The 14,042-nt window shown below is 48.5% G+C and overlaps 1 protein-coding gene across 2 annotated transcripts in view; it reads right to left on the reverse strand.

The window, feature by feature from the left end:
• Positions 1-7,600: 7,600 nt before the first annotated feature.
• Sec13 (SEC13 homolog, nuclear pore and COPII coat complex component) overlaps positions 7,601-14,042 on the reverse strand; it is a 17,164-nt gene continuing 10,722 nt past the window's right edge. For both annotated transcript variants that reach the window (XM_015495019.2, XM_048787101.1), the window contains exons 6-9: positions 9,847-9,980; positions 9,504-9,627; positions 8,864-9,010; positions 7,601-8,025 (exon numbers count right to left, since the gene is read on the reverse strand). In XM_015495019.2, coding sequence (XP_015350505.1) covers positions 7,912-8,025; positions 8,864-9,010; positions 9,504-9,627; positions 9,847-9,980 — 519 coding nt within the window. In that variant the 3' untranslated portion in view covers positions 7,601-7,911. The remainder of the gene's footprint in view (positions 8,026-8,863; positions 9,011-9,503; positions 9,628-9,846; positions 9,981-14,042) is intronic.

Genomic DNA, 14,042 nt, shown 5'->3' on the forward strand with positions numbered 1-14,042 from the left:
ACTAAAAATGTTCATGTCCTCTGGGTAGAATCAACAGTGGAGGTCACCTGCCCTGCAGATTGCTGGGTTGGCCCAGGTGGGACTGCTCCAGCTGCCTGGCCCTGGGGGAGGGGAGGGGAGGGGAAGGGAGGTAAGGTGAGGCAGGTGCTGGGCTCTGCTACCCGTGACCCCCATCTTCCCCTGTATCTGCCCTGGGGGGCAAGGCCCTGGGGCCTGATTCAGTCCTCTCCTGTTTTCTCAGCTAAAGCTTCTGGATCACAGCACGAGCTAGGGTCACAGAATCCTCCCCGGTGAGTGCAGGTTCCATTGCACAGATGAAGAGGACTGGGGATGAGGCGCTTGCTGCTCCCTTAAGAGCAGGTGTAGGGTGGCCACACTTGGTGTTTTCCTGGTAGTGCCAGCGGCTCTGGGCTTGGCCTTGGTCTTGGCCTTGGCCTTGGCAGTTGCTTTTGTTTCTTTGGAGGTGCTGGGGATGGACCACCTAGAGCAGCACTCCAGCCCCTAACGGCTCGCCTTCCCCTGAGGCTGTGGTCCTGAGGGCGAGGGGAGGGAGACTGAGTGGACCTGGGGAAGTCCCCAGCCCTGCACTGGTGCCTGCCTTGTGAGCTGTTTGGCCCCAGGCAGATCCTGAACATCCTGGGAAAGCCACATAGGCTGCGCAGCCCTTCTGAACCAGGCCCACAGGACTTGCAAGCAGGTGTCAAGGCCATTACACCATCAGCCCAGGAGTTCCTCACTCCCCGTGCTTCCTGTAGATGCTGACAGCTGCTCCCCAGGGTCCAGCGAGTCGCCTGTGCAGAAGCCTCACTGTTGAGAGGAGGGACTCACTTCAGTCTGGGGCTTGGCTACGGTGGGAGGCTGCGGGAAGGCCAAGTGGTGGCCTGGGGCGGCCTGGGATGCAGAGTGCTGTGCGGGAAGGTGCAGGTGCCGAATGGGCTGTGCGGCAGCAGGGGTGAGTGATCAAAGGGCTGGACGTGGTTTGAGGTCCTGTTGGGGTGGCCTGGAAAACTGCTAGTCTGAGAAGTTCGAGCTCTGTCTGTGGGAGGGCGGCCACGGAGCCTTTGACCTGGGAGAGCCCAAACCATAGCATGGATGAAAGAGTTGAGAAGACTTGAAAGCCCCCGAGCCTGAGCCCTTTATTTTACAGGGAGAAAACCTAGAAAGCAATAGGGCTGCACTTTGCCCAAAGCCGTGCAGATCTGGGACAAAGCCAGGACTCCCTTCTGGTGATGTGGTGCTTTCCGATAGCCATCTGCTTCCATGGTGACCGTGGTGTTCAGGAAGATGGCCTGTTCCGAGTAGGACTGGGGCAGGCTGTCCAGTCAGGAGGACAAGGACAGCGGAACAGACAGTTGCCAGGGTCCACCCTGACTTAAGAGATGGCCTTCTGTGGGGATTGGGCCCTTATAGAGAGTCGGGCAGGAGTCGCAGGCTGGGCTGCATCCCTAGGGAGAATGTGGGGGCTGAGAAACTCCTGGAGAGAAACTTTGTCATCTACCAATGGTGGCCGACATTCCCACGTCCCGACAGCACCTGTGCTTTCACAGCTTGTCGTTACCTGAGCCCAGGAGGGGCCAAAGGTGGAGGTGGAGAGAACTCTGGAGGCCTTGGAGGCCTGTGGGTTTTTCCAGAGCCATTCCTACCCCAAACACTCCAGAACAGACAGTGCCTGACCATGGCGACCCGGGCACCTACAGGGGACAGGAGCCGGCTCACTGTGTTGATCTTAGATAAGGCCACCCCCAAGCAAACACCCCCTGCTGCTCTCTTATCTTTGGGGCACTAAGAGGTGGCAGGGGTTGAAGATCAAGGTGCATACCACAGGGTCCCGGAGGAGGGATTTGTGAGAACATGGGAGAGGCCCAGGAAGCACCTCACGTTGCCCTCCCCCCCCACCAATTGTAGAAGTGGGGTACAGGCCGGCTGGAGAATGTAGATCTGACCCAAAGGAGTGGGGAAGACCGCGTGACTGGGGGTCCAACATGTGGCTGTTTTCCTGCTCTTTAAGTTTGGATAATAACCAAGACCCATTGGGCAGCTTTCTGAGGGTGGGGACCTGACCTGACCCGACTGGAGCCAGCTTTTTCCTGGAACTTAGTAGGGTTTTAGTGTTTGCTGATGTCCTTCCTGTGGCCGCTTCCTGGAGCCTGTCCTTAGCGACTTAATTGCGAAATGTGGCTGCCTCTGAGAACAGGTTACCTGTGCTCACTCCTCACTGCAGTTTCTTCTGTTCTGATAATTACTTGGTTGTAGGAAGCACGTTTGTTTTTTAACCAGTTTGGCCAATCAGCTTGAGGCTGATTTGGGGGTTATAAAAGAGATGATTATTTGAGTTAGGTTTTTTTGGTGGGCACCTACGACTTCTAGATTAGCATTTTCCAATAGAGATGTAATGCTAACCTCGAATGAGTTTTATGTGTAATTTAAATTTTTCTAAGAGCCACATTTAATAATTCAAAAAAGAAACAAGTGAAATGAATTTTAATAACAACTATATTTTACTTAACCACTACATCCAAAATGTTATCACCTAAAGGTATAATCAGTGTAACAAATTCATTTATTTATTTTTTGGTACTGGGAATTGAACTCGGGGCACTTAACCACTGAGCTGCATCTCCAGCCCTTTTAAAATTTTTTTTATTTTGAGACAGGGTATCACTTAAGTTGCTTAGGGCTTCACTAAATTGCTGAGGCTGGCCTTGAACTTGGCATCCTCCTGTCTTAGCCTCCTGAATCACTAGGATTACAGGTGTGTGCCACTGTCTGGCTCAGTGTAACTAATTTATTGAGATAGTTTGACTTTTTAAAATACTAGTTTTTGAAGCCCAGAGGGCATTTTATTCTAGTGGCACATTTCATGTTTTAGTGGCTGCACATAGCTCCTGGCTACCGGGCTGGACGTGCTTGTCCTCGTGTCCAAGCCAAGCCTCCCACTGGGCTTCCCTGTTCAGGCTGTCTTGGGATCGTAGCCCCAGCAACTTCTTTCCTGTCTTTAGTCTCTTTCTTGACAAAAGTGTGTGTCCTTAGCCTTAAGATATGTCCCCTCACATCACCACCCCAAGCATCCATTCCTTTCCCTGTGTCCACTTCCTTTCTGGGGACTGACCCCTCACCCTGTCACCTGACTCCCCTCATCACTGTATGGAAGCTGTTCTCACAGAGGTGCTGGTGATCCACACTGGGGCCTGCAGACCTGAGTTGGGACACACTGGGTTCAGGGGGGAGCTTCTAAGAAGGCAGATTGGTAAGGTCTCCTCCTCAGATTTGGATCCAGGAGGTCTGGAGCAGGCCCCAGATTCAATTTTAACAAGTATTCCAGGTAATTCTTTTCTAAGTATAATACTTGCTTTCTAGCAGAAGATTTGAAGGTGTGTGTGTGTGTGTGTGTGTGTGTGTGTGTGTGCGCGCGCATGCGCTTTCTGGAAAATTTCAGACCTACAAGAGTAGAGTAGTATGAGGAGTCTCCAGGGCTCCACATCCATGTTTTATCTGTCTCCAGATGTATGGCTGTTGCTTTCTCAGGACCCCACCTCTACGTGTGTCCAAGGCATGTACTGGGCCCCGCACAGACTCAAAGAAAGCAGGGATAACCCAAGTGCTGGTTTTGGCCCTGGCTGATAAGGAATGGTGCCACCAACTCCAGACTCTACTGGGATCAGGGACAAAAAGGACCAACTAAAATTATTTTTAAAATTTTTGATGGTGCTAGGGTTGGAACCCAGGCCCTTGCACCTGCAAAGCTTGTGCTCTCTGGCTGAGCCACACCTCAAGCCTCAGAAGTGTTTTTTAAAGCAAATCCAAGCATGGTGTCAGCTCATCCTTGGAAATGGCAACGCTGACAGGTTACGATGCATGTGGGTGGCTTGAGTCGGAATCCAAAGTCCAGTTTCTGTTGAGACACCTTACCCTCCTCCACCCTTCCATCCCCCAAAAAGCTGTTTGTCCTGTACCACGTCCCACACTTTGAACTTTTGTTGGTTGCTTTCTTATGGCATTGATTAACTTCTGCCCCGCCCCCAGTGCTTTCTGGAAACTGGCAGCTACACCTGTTCCTGGACACTTGGACTCACCCCTTTTCTTTTGGTGTGAAAACGTCTTCCTGGTGCTATGAATCTACCGCTGCGCCACACTGCAAGGCTGTTAACGTTGGCTGGTTCTGTTTTTCTTAAGGATAATCCACGGGCATCACCAGATCCATGCTTGTTGAGGTTCCCCATTATTACCCTTTCGCCTAAGGGTCTTATCTACCCTTGTGCGTGGACCCATGGTTAGGGATTACAGATGGCCTAGCCCTTCTGTGTTTATTAGCACTTTTTCCTTCAGCAGTTACTTTACTACCTGGATATACAGGAAAGGCAAGACAATGGCTTCATCATTTTTTTCTACTTAGAAAGTGCTGGAAAGTCAACCTTTGAAAATTACTGTCATTTTCCCATTACGAAGTCATTGGTTTTTATGTATGATCTGTTTCAGTTAATTACAGTCATTGGTTTTTTTGATTCTTCCCCATTTGACTAGTGGATTCCTGGGTGCTTTGGGCAGTGACCCCACAGTCTTCTTTTTTCCTTTAGTACTGGGGATTGAACCCAGAGTACCCAACCACTGAGCCACATCCCCAACCTTTTTATTTTTTGAGACAGGTTCCCCCTAAGTTGCTGAGGCTGGTTTTGAACTCAATCCTCCTGCCTCAGCCTTTTGAGTTGCTGGGATTTTGGGTCTGCGCCACCATGCCTGGCCCCCACAGTCTTTAATAGCTTTCTTACTTTATGTCCCAGTAAGACATCTTGGGCCCATTTTGTTCATTTCCATGTCTCAGACCAAAAATGAACACCCCCCCCCTCGCCCCCCAATACCTTTTCTTGTTTTTAAAGAAGATTTGGTTCCTATCAGTGGCAAATAGTTTTTAGAGACCACAATCTAGGTGTCACATTGATATTGTTGCTTCTAGGACCTTTTAGTACAGAAAGGTAAAGAGTGGCATGAGTTCATGTCTGCAGTTCCACTTTCCATAGTTTGAATCACCTCAGCTGTGATCTGAAAATACTACATGGAGAATTCCAGAAATAATTCATACATATTTTCTATAATTTTGTTTCTATTTTGAGCTGTGGTCTCACTGTCCTCAGGCTGGTCTTTCAAACTTGGGCTCAGGTGACCCACCTGCCTCCCTTGTAGCTGCAATCATAGGCAGATGCACCCAGCTTGAACATTTCTATTGCATATGTTATAATTGTTCTAGTTTTCATTATTGTTGTTAATCTCTTATGTGTCCAGATTCTACTTGAACTTCATTAGAACTATGTAGAGAGCTTAGTCCTGGTGGTATCTTCAGTCATCCACTGGGATCTTGGAACATGTGCATAAGGGGACAACTGCAGTTCCAGTGAACCTCAAAAACCAGGTTTTTGCACTTTCTTTTTCTATTATTCAGAGACACTGATTTCTGATTACCTTCACAAAATAACCTCTCTTGCTTTCTTTTACTATAGCAACATATTTTGAGAATAAAGGATAGTTCAGTAACTACTAAGCATGAAACTATTTAATGCAGGCACTAGGGGTATAGAGTCAAAACATCTTTATCTTCTGGTTCCTGAGCTTGACATAAAACTTATATTTCATTCAAGGTTTTTCTAGTTTTTAGGAAATTTTCCTTCATGATTTTGTTATATAGCATTTACATGGTTCCAGAAATGAACCTTATAAAACAAGGGGCATTTGGAGAGTACGTCTCCTGCCTGTCCCTTCTACTCTTCCTTTCCCCCTGTAACTATCTTGTTGTGACTTTATTCTTTGATCCATGAGTAATTTGGAAGTGTATTGCTTCAGTTTCCAAATGTCCAAGGATTTTCCATGTATGTTGTTGATAGAGTATGTCCTATATGATTTTTGTAGCTTGAGGTTTATTTCAAGGTCCAGAAATTGAAGTATCCAGGTGCAAGGAACGAAGGCATTGTGGGTGGGCGCTGTGTTGAGGCAGCTGGGTCAGGCTCTGAGCGATGGCTTTGTGGATTCTAACCACACAGATGCTTGCTGGAAGAGCATAATGGTAAATTATTTCTCATATTTCAGAGCTGTTATGTGTGTCCACATACAGGATTACATCTCTATCCCCCTTATATTTGTTGTTCTAAAGTGTATTTTATCTTTTATTGATTAATGTCTGTACATTACACTTTTTTCTAGTGTCAGGCACTGAACACAGGTGCTTTACCACTGAGCTACATCCCCAGCCTTTTTAAAAATTTTCACTGCGGGGGCTGGGATTGTGGCTCAGCAGTAGAGTGCTCGCCTAGCACGAGCCGGACCCGGGTTCGATTCTCAGCACCACATAAAAATAAAGGCATTGTGTTGTGTCGTCTATCTACACCTAAGAATAAATAAATATTAAAAAAAAAATTTCACTGATATGGGGCCTCGTGGAGGCTGGTCTCACAGGTGAGTGCCACACTGCGCCTGGCTGTTATTTTGCAGTACTCTACTACTGAGGCGTGTCCCCAGCCTTAAGAGGGCCTTTGAGATTTTTTTTCTTTTGTGATAGGGTCAGACTGGCGTTCAACTCCTGCTGCCTCAGCCTTAACTGTAGATGGGCACCACCCCACCCACCTAATTTGGTTTAAGTCTCCCATTGAGTCACATTTTGTGCAGTAATTTTGTATTGGATACTGAACACTGTTAAGAGCTGGATTTTTTTTTCCTACAGAATGTTGGGCTTTTCCCAAACATTGGAATTACTTCTGTTTGGTCCTCTTCCTGGTTGCTTTTCAGGTCTGGCTGGGCCTTTGCTGTAGAGCTCATTCACAGTGTGTTACTGGGGCATGAGGCTGCCTTCTCCTAGGGCTGTATCATGAAGTCGTTCCGCTGTCAGGAGGCGAGCCAGGGCCAGAGATTGGCCTGTTGCTTTCTGGCCACTAGTTACCATTACAAGCATGAAGTGTCCTGCCACGTTGCCTTGACTCGGCTAGGTGGTGTGAGCTACGGAGCACACGGCTTGCTGCAGCTGACTTGACCAGGAGCAGCAGCCACAGCAGGAAGACAAAACCATTCTCCTTTTGTTGAGGGCATTTGGCACTAGATCTAGGAAGCCTGTCCTTTGCTTGCAGAGCAGAGCTTGTTAGGAAAGGCAGACCTGGACATGAGGCTAACCCGAATCAGGGACACCCCTGTACTGAGGAGTGCATGCCAAGGGGTCAGACAAAATGGATCACATCAGACTTGAACACTTCCACATAGCAAAGAAAACTGGCAGGAGAAATTATCTTCATATTGGTAAGGGGTTAATATTTAGAATACTTGAAAATTTAGATAAAAGGTAAGTGTTAGGGTGTTTCTGTTCTCTGAAGGCCTCTACTGTCATTTCAACCAAAGTGCTTTCACTTTCTTTCATTTTATTGCTGAAAAATAAGGGAAGGATGCAGTCAAGGGAATAGGGGTCCATGGTTGCCTGACCACATCACCCCTCTCTGGAGCCCAACACTCTTACAGAGCCTGGTCATAGCCCTTCTGGTCCCTTCAACATGAAGCAAATCTTGAACTCGCACAGAGTGAGGCAGGTTGAGCTTTTGCCTCGTTAGTGGTGTGTTAGGAAAATGAAGAATTATAAGCAATATGATTTTATTTAGTTTGGGAACAACCTCCCCCCAAATAATGCCCAAACCCAAAAGTATTTCAAAATAATAGATTTGAAGTCATCTGTAGTTTCCTCAGGACATGAATGGATTGAGCCGGGCAGTAAATTACAAACCTCATGGAATCATGTTAAGGCAGATGATCGATCTGTGGTAGCATTTGTAAGTGTTCCTAGGAAGACGGTCCTGGTGGAGCTGGGTGCTCCTCTTCCCACTTGGTTGGTCAGTTGTCCCAGGAAAGGGCAGTCCTGGAGTGGGGAACCAGGCCCCACCTGTGTTGTCACTGCTCATTCTGCTGGCCCTCTGTGACGGAAGCTGACACGGAGCCCTGGCCCTTATTGACGTCACTGATGCAGACCCACTGCCCATCCACGGATTCCTTCCACAGGGTTACCTGCAGGTTAGCACAGAGACTGTCACTCATCAAAATGCTGGGAGAGGATGTCCCCAGACCAGGGAGCTGGTTATGATTGCACAACCTGACTTCAACTTGGAGGTTAAGTTCTTAAAATTGGTCACAAGTTTTTTTTTAGCAGTAGTGTGCCGCTTCTACACTGAAGAAATAGCTGAGAGCAGGCAAGATGTGTCCTTTGTAGGAAGCCTCAAAGTCCAGCGACAGCACCTGTGCCTTGTGAAAGTTACCACACACAAGTCTGGGCCTCACGGGAAGGGGGAGCCTGATGGATCTTTGTAGGACCTCAGCTGCCTGCTAGCAACACGTAAACAATATGCTCAGTTAGCTTTAAGGGGGGAGTTTCTGACCCAGGTTATTGTGTGGCTAAAGAATTTACCCCTTCCCTCCTGCACAGATTTAAAAAAATAGAGTGGTTAGGAATGTCACTGTCCCCTGAGGACCCCTAATCATCATACAGGGTGGGCTGTCATTCCAGCCCTCGCCACTCTGGGTCACAAGAGGGAAGTGTGACATGAAAGCCTCAGGTAGGAGGCTCATAAAAATAAGTACCCTCATATAGTAGACAAACTATTAAAAAGTGGCTTATGCTGCTTCGTGACACCCCTTACAAGTCATAGCTCCTTTTTTTTGTACCGGGGATTGAACCTAGGGGCCCTCTTTTGAGATAGGTTTTTCTCAGTTATTAAGTGCCTCACCAAGACTAGCTTTGAACCTGGAGGAGCAACCTCTAACGTCCCTTCCAAGCCAGTGATCACATAGGCCTAGCTACAGCACACACCCCATGGGCAGAGGGCCCCCAGCTGTGGAATGGACCTACCTTATTGTCTCCACCAGAGACGGCAAGGATGTTGGCGGTGATGGACCAGCTCACGTGCCACACGACATCGTTGAACTTATGCAGTAACTTAGGTGACCACATGTTGCCTGAGGCATCATCACAGGTCCAAATGAACACCCGGCCATCCTGGGGAAAGAGTCAGGAGTCTCCCTCCACAGCTTTGAAGCTGGCATCCTTGCTCATCTCTACCCTGAGGAACTTAGGCCATTGCTCTTGTTTTCTCTAGGGCTCCCTCATGCCTATCAAGCCACTTAACGGAGAAATAGTGGGCCTAGGGATGTGGCTCAAGCGCGGGGCACAGGGTTTAATCCTCAGCACCACTCAAAAATATTCTTTCAAAATTACTTTTCACTTTAAAACCAAATAAACATTCTGGTTTACCAAATGGCCTCGCTCTCTGGGGGTGTGGAGTGTAATTGAGGAAGGGTGTCTAGGTGTGCCTGTCCTACTTGATTCCTTCCTTGGAAATGCCCCGAGGGGAAAGCAGACCTGAACTCAGTCCCTGAAGGTGCCATTCCATTGGAATGGTTTATCTGTGTGGCAAACCCCTGGGCCTGTGTCCTTCCAACCTCTAGAAGGGCGACTCCCGCTAAGCCATCACGAATGTGCCTGGGCTGACCTGGGAGCAGCTGGCGATGGTGCTGGTGGGCAGGCCAATGGAGGGGGCCCAGGCGACATCGCGAACCCAGTCGCTGTGCGCCTCCAGCTTCTGCTCTTCTTTCCACTGGCCGTCCTCCTCCTCCCTGCGGGAACAGCACAGGAGCATTCAGCAGGGAGCTGTGCCACCTTCCTCTTCAGGCCAGTCTCACCCGCCACTGCTAGAAGTGCAGTGACCAAGAAGTTGCTTTGAAAGGGGGGGGGGGGGCGCGGGTTTTTTAAAGAACGTCCTGGTTTGGGTGGTGGTAACAGAGGTGACCTTGTGATCTGGCTGAGCATGGTGGGGGCGCACACAAGCCACTCACTTCCACAGCTTGATGAGGTTGTCACAGCCCCCAGATGCAAACTTCTTGATGTAACTGGGCTTCTGTCCTGACGGCTGGTCTATGAGGCTTCCGGGGACCACCGCAGGGGCCCAGCTGACTGCATTGCAGCCAATCTGTAAAGAGGGACCCAGGTGACGAGCTCACCCTTGTGCCCTGCAGCAACACACCTCTGTACACACCTGAGGCTGGTGGTCACATCTCCCGTTTTCAGGACTAGACAACACGGCCCATGAGAGAAGAATTAGCCACTGACGATTCTGTCAAGGAAGCTTAATCTGCATCTACGCACATGTGGAATTAGGGACTTAAAAGTCACCTTTTCCAAATACTTGAAAGGAGGCCACAGTGGGGTCCATTAAAACCACACAGGTAAGCAGCACTTGGCCTAATGAACTCTGAAGCACTCTGGAAACCCTGTCAAGAAACCACCACCCCCTACCTGAGAAGCCTGTCACTTTGTCCCCTCCTAACCACACAGCCCAGGCCCCCTCAGCTTTTCCTCCTCCCCTGCTACTGTTACCTGGTGTGCCACCCATGTGCCCATTACATTAACCCATCTAATTAATACAGTGCTCCTGATTTTTTCCTCCTTATAGTTTTCCTGTTGAACGAACCAGAGTCACCTGACCCCTGCCCAGTCGGGCTCTTCTGAATTCTTGAACGCTTATCTGGAGCCCAGGCTGAGCAGGGCGAGGGCTGCGCCCCTGGCCAGGCCACAGGTCTCCAGCGCCACTAGGAAGTGCCAGGTTGTTGATACGTGGCCCAGGTTGGCCACTCAGGGCTTCATTCTAATTTCAGGAGCTACTGGATCCATATGCTCATTTGACAGGTTTTAGTTCACTTATTTTTGGTACTGGGGATTGAACCCACATTCCCCCCACCACGCTCCCCGCCTTTTAAAGGTCTTTTTAATTGCGAGTGTCTCACTGAGTTGCCGAGGGCATGCCTAAGTTTCTCAGGCTGGCTCTGAACAACTCCTGCCTCAGCTGGGATTACAGGCATATGCCACCAGACCCAGCTCACTGTATTCTTGTCACCCTCAGACTGCTCAGCTGGGCTTCTCTGACACAACTCTACCGTGTCCAACACAGCTCTGATCATTTCTCTAGAGGTACCACGTTCTAGGCTTTCCCTGTACACTTCCTGCCTCAGACCTGGGATCTCTCTAGTTTGAGAAACTATTTCAAAATTATAATCTGGATTCTAGGGATGCTCACAGCCCCAGAATTACATGTGGTTTTGTCTCATTTCACACAAAACTTTCTACTGCCAACATGGTTACTAAAGACATTTAGAGAGACTACAAATGTTTTTTCCCCATTCTCCCTCACACTGTCCATCCCCACCAACTGGGGAGGGAGTCTAGGGGTGCCCTACTACCCACCCACCCAGCCTCCCTTTAGTTGAGACAGAGTCTGGCTAAATTGCTCAGGCTGGCCTCCAGCTTATGATCCTCTTGCCTCAGCCTATCAGTAGCTGGGATTATGGGTATGTCCTTGTGCCCAACTCCCTTGAATATTTTATGATGTTGTTGGTACCAGGAGTCAAACCCAGAGGTGCTTAAACACTGAGCCATATCCCCAGCCCATTTTATTTTTTGAGACAGGGCCTTGCCAAGTTTTTGAGGCTGGCTTTGAACTTGTGATCTTCCTGCCTCAGCCTTGTGAGCTGCTGGGATTACTTACAGGCCATGTGCCACCACGCCTGGCTTGAATACTTCAAATATGTGGTCTCTGGTGCTCGGATAAACCCAGGGCCTTGTGAATGTTAGGCACACACTATCATGAGCAGCACCCCCAGTCCTGAACTCCTTTTTCTTATGCATGAATTATTATGATTGAAGAAGACTGATTATCTAACTCGGTTTTGCCCAATTTGTTTTGTTTAAAGTCCAATAATTTTACTAGAATTATGTCTTTCTTGGTGACTCTGGGTTGATGTTCTTTTTTTGGTAGCAGATATTGAATCCAGGGGCACTCGACCACTGACCCAAATCCCCAGCCATCTTTATATTTTCAGACAGGGCCCAAGTTGCTGAGGCTGGCTTTGAACTCACAATCCTCTTGCCTTAGCCTCCCTAGTCCCTGGCATTACAGGTATGTGCCATCGTGCCTGGCGTGCGGTGATGTTCTTAAATACAGAATTATATCTCCTAATTAAGTTTCAAATCCTTTAAAGATTTTCTTGAATCTTTTTAGTATTTCGTTTTCTTCAGAGACTTATTGGTATACTTCCCATTTGCCTCTATCAAAAGCTTGCTCCTGTACTTCTAATTTCATGTTTTCTGTTTCCAGTTCTTTCCTGAGTTCCGTTTCTTCATTTTTGAGTTTCTCTAATTTTGGCTTGTGTGGTTTTTTTTTTGGTACCAGGGATTAAACCCAGGGTTGCTTAATCAATGAGCCATATTCCCAGCCCTTTTTATTTTTTGGTGGTGTGTGTACTGTGCATGTGTGTTTTTTTTAATTGTTGTTCTTTTATACATGATAGAGTGTATTTTGACATATATACACGTAGTATAACTTCCCTTGTGGTTGTACATGAGTTTCGCTGGTTGTGTATTCATATAAGAACATAGGAAAGTTATGTGTGATTCACTTTACTGCTACTTTCCTATTCCCATCTGCCCTCCCTTCTCCTTCTTCCCCTTCATCTAATCCAATGAACTTCTGCTTTTCCCTCCCCTGCCCCCTTATCATGTGTTAGCACCCACATATCAGAGAAAACATTCTGCTTTTGTTTCTTGGGATTGGCTTATTTCACTTAGCATGACGATTTCCAGTTCCATCCATTTACCAGCCAATGCCATAATTTAATCTTTATGGTTGAGTAATATTCCGTGTGTGTGTGTTCTCTCTCCCCCTCTCATTTTCTTCATCCATTCTTCTATTGGAGGGCACCTAGGTTGGTTTCCATAGCCTAGCTTTTGTAAATTGAGCTGCTATAAACATTGATGTGGCTACTTTTTGAGTCAGGGTCTCACTAAGTTGCTGAGGCAGGCTTCTAACTCACAATCCTCTTGCTTTAGCTTCCTGAGCTGTGGGATTACAGGCATGTGCCACCAGGCCGGGCTCTCCTGATTTATAGCTACTCCCAGCCTAGTTTTCTGCTTTATTTATGAGATTAGTGTAGTGATGAAGGTCAGCAATGCCTTTCTAAGTTCAGACCTCTCTCTCTCCTTTGGGCAAGTGGTGGCTCACAGTAGTTCCTGACCCTGTTTCTTCCCAATGTTGGTGTCCTTCCGTGTCCCTAACTGGCTCAATTCTGATTTCACCCCAGCAGTCTCCCCTTGTGACAGGATTTACAGTTCTTTAGTCTTTCCCACTGTGGTACAACGGAGTGCAAGACCCTCCAGGCATTTCTCTAAAGAGGACATAGAAATGGCTAGAACCACAGCAAAGATGCCCATTTTGATGAGCAAAATGCAAATACAAACCACAGCAACAACCACCTCACACCCACCAGGACGGTGCTGACCACAGAGATGGCTGTTGGTGAGGATGTGGAGGAGGAGCACCTGGTGCTGCTGGTGGGAACACAGTATGACGACATGGCTCAGCAAGTTCACCTCGGTGCACCCAGGGGAAACCCACCCACTGATGCAGAAACCTGTCCCTGAACATTCACAGTAGCAGCATCTGGTCATGACAGCTAAAGGGGCCCATCAGCTGGGGAATGGCCAAACATGACGTGCACAGCCACAATGCACAACCACAGTGGAGCATCACTGGCCATAGAAAGGAACATGCAAGACATTCTGTGATGTGGGTGAGCCCTGAGAATCTCACAACCGTTAGTTCCTCCTTTCATTCATGAGTTTGTGAGAACAAGGTACACACGGCAGGGGCTCCAGAGGTGTGTCCCCCACTGTTCACACTGTTTTCTGGACAGTTTCAAACTTAAGGTCCAATGCCCAGGAACACATGGAACTCAGCCACCGTGATGCTTTCTATAGCCACCTCAGCTCTAGGGGTCTCAGTGGCTGTTGCAGGGCGTGTTGACCAAGCGAAGGCAACAGGTGGGTGGGCTGCTGCTGCCTCAGCCCTCCCCACCGGGGGGCTTACCAGGAGGAGCCAGTGCCAACCCTGCCCTGGGCAGCAGAGGCTGTGCAGCTGCTTGGGCTTCAGAACAGGAGGCTCAAGCATGTGACCAGCAGCCCTCCCGGCCCACAACTCACC

The sequence above is a fragment of the Marmota marmota genome, unplaced genomic scaffold, assembly GCF_001458135.2.
Source record: "Marmota marmota marmota unplaced genomic scaffold, marMar, whole genome shotgun sequence".
Lineage (NCBI taxonomy): Eukaryota > Metazoa > Chordata > Mammalia > Rodentia > Sciuridae > Marmota > Marmota marmota.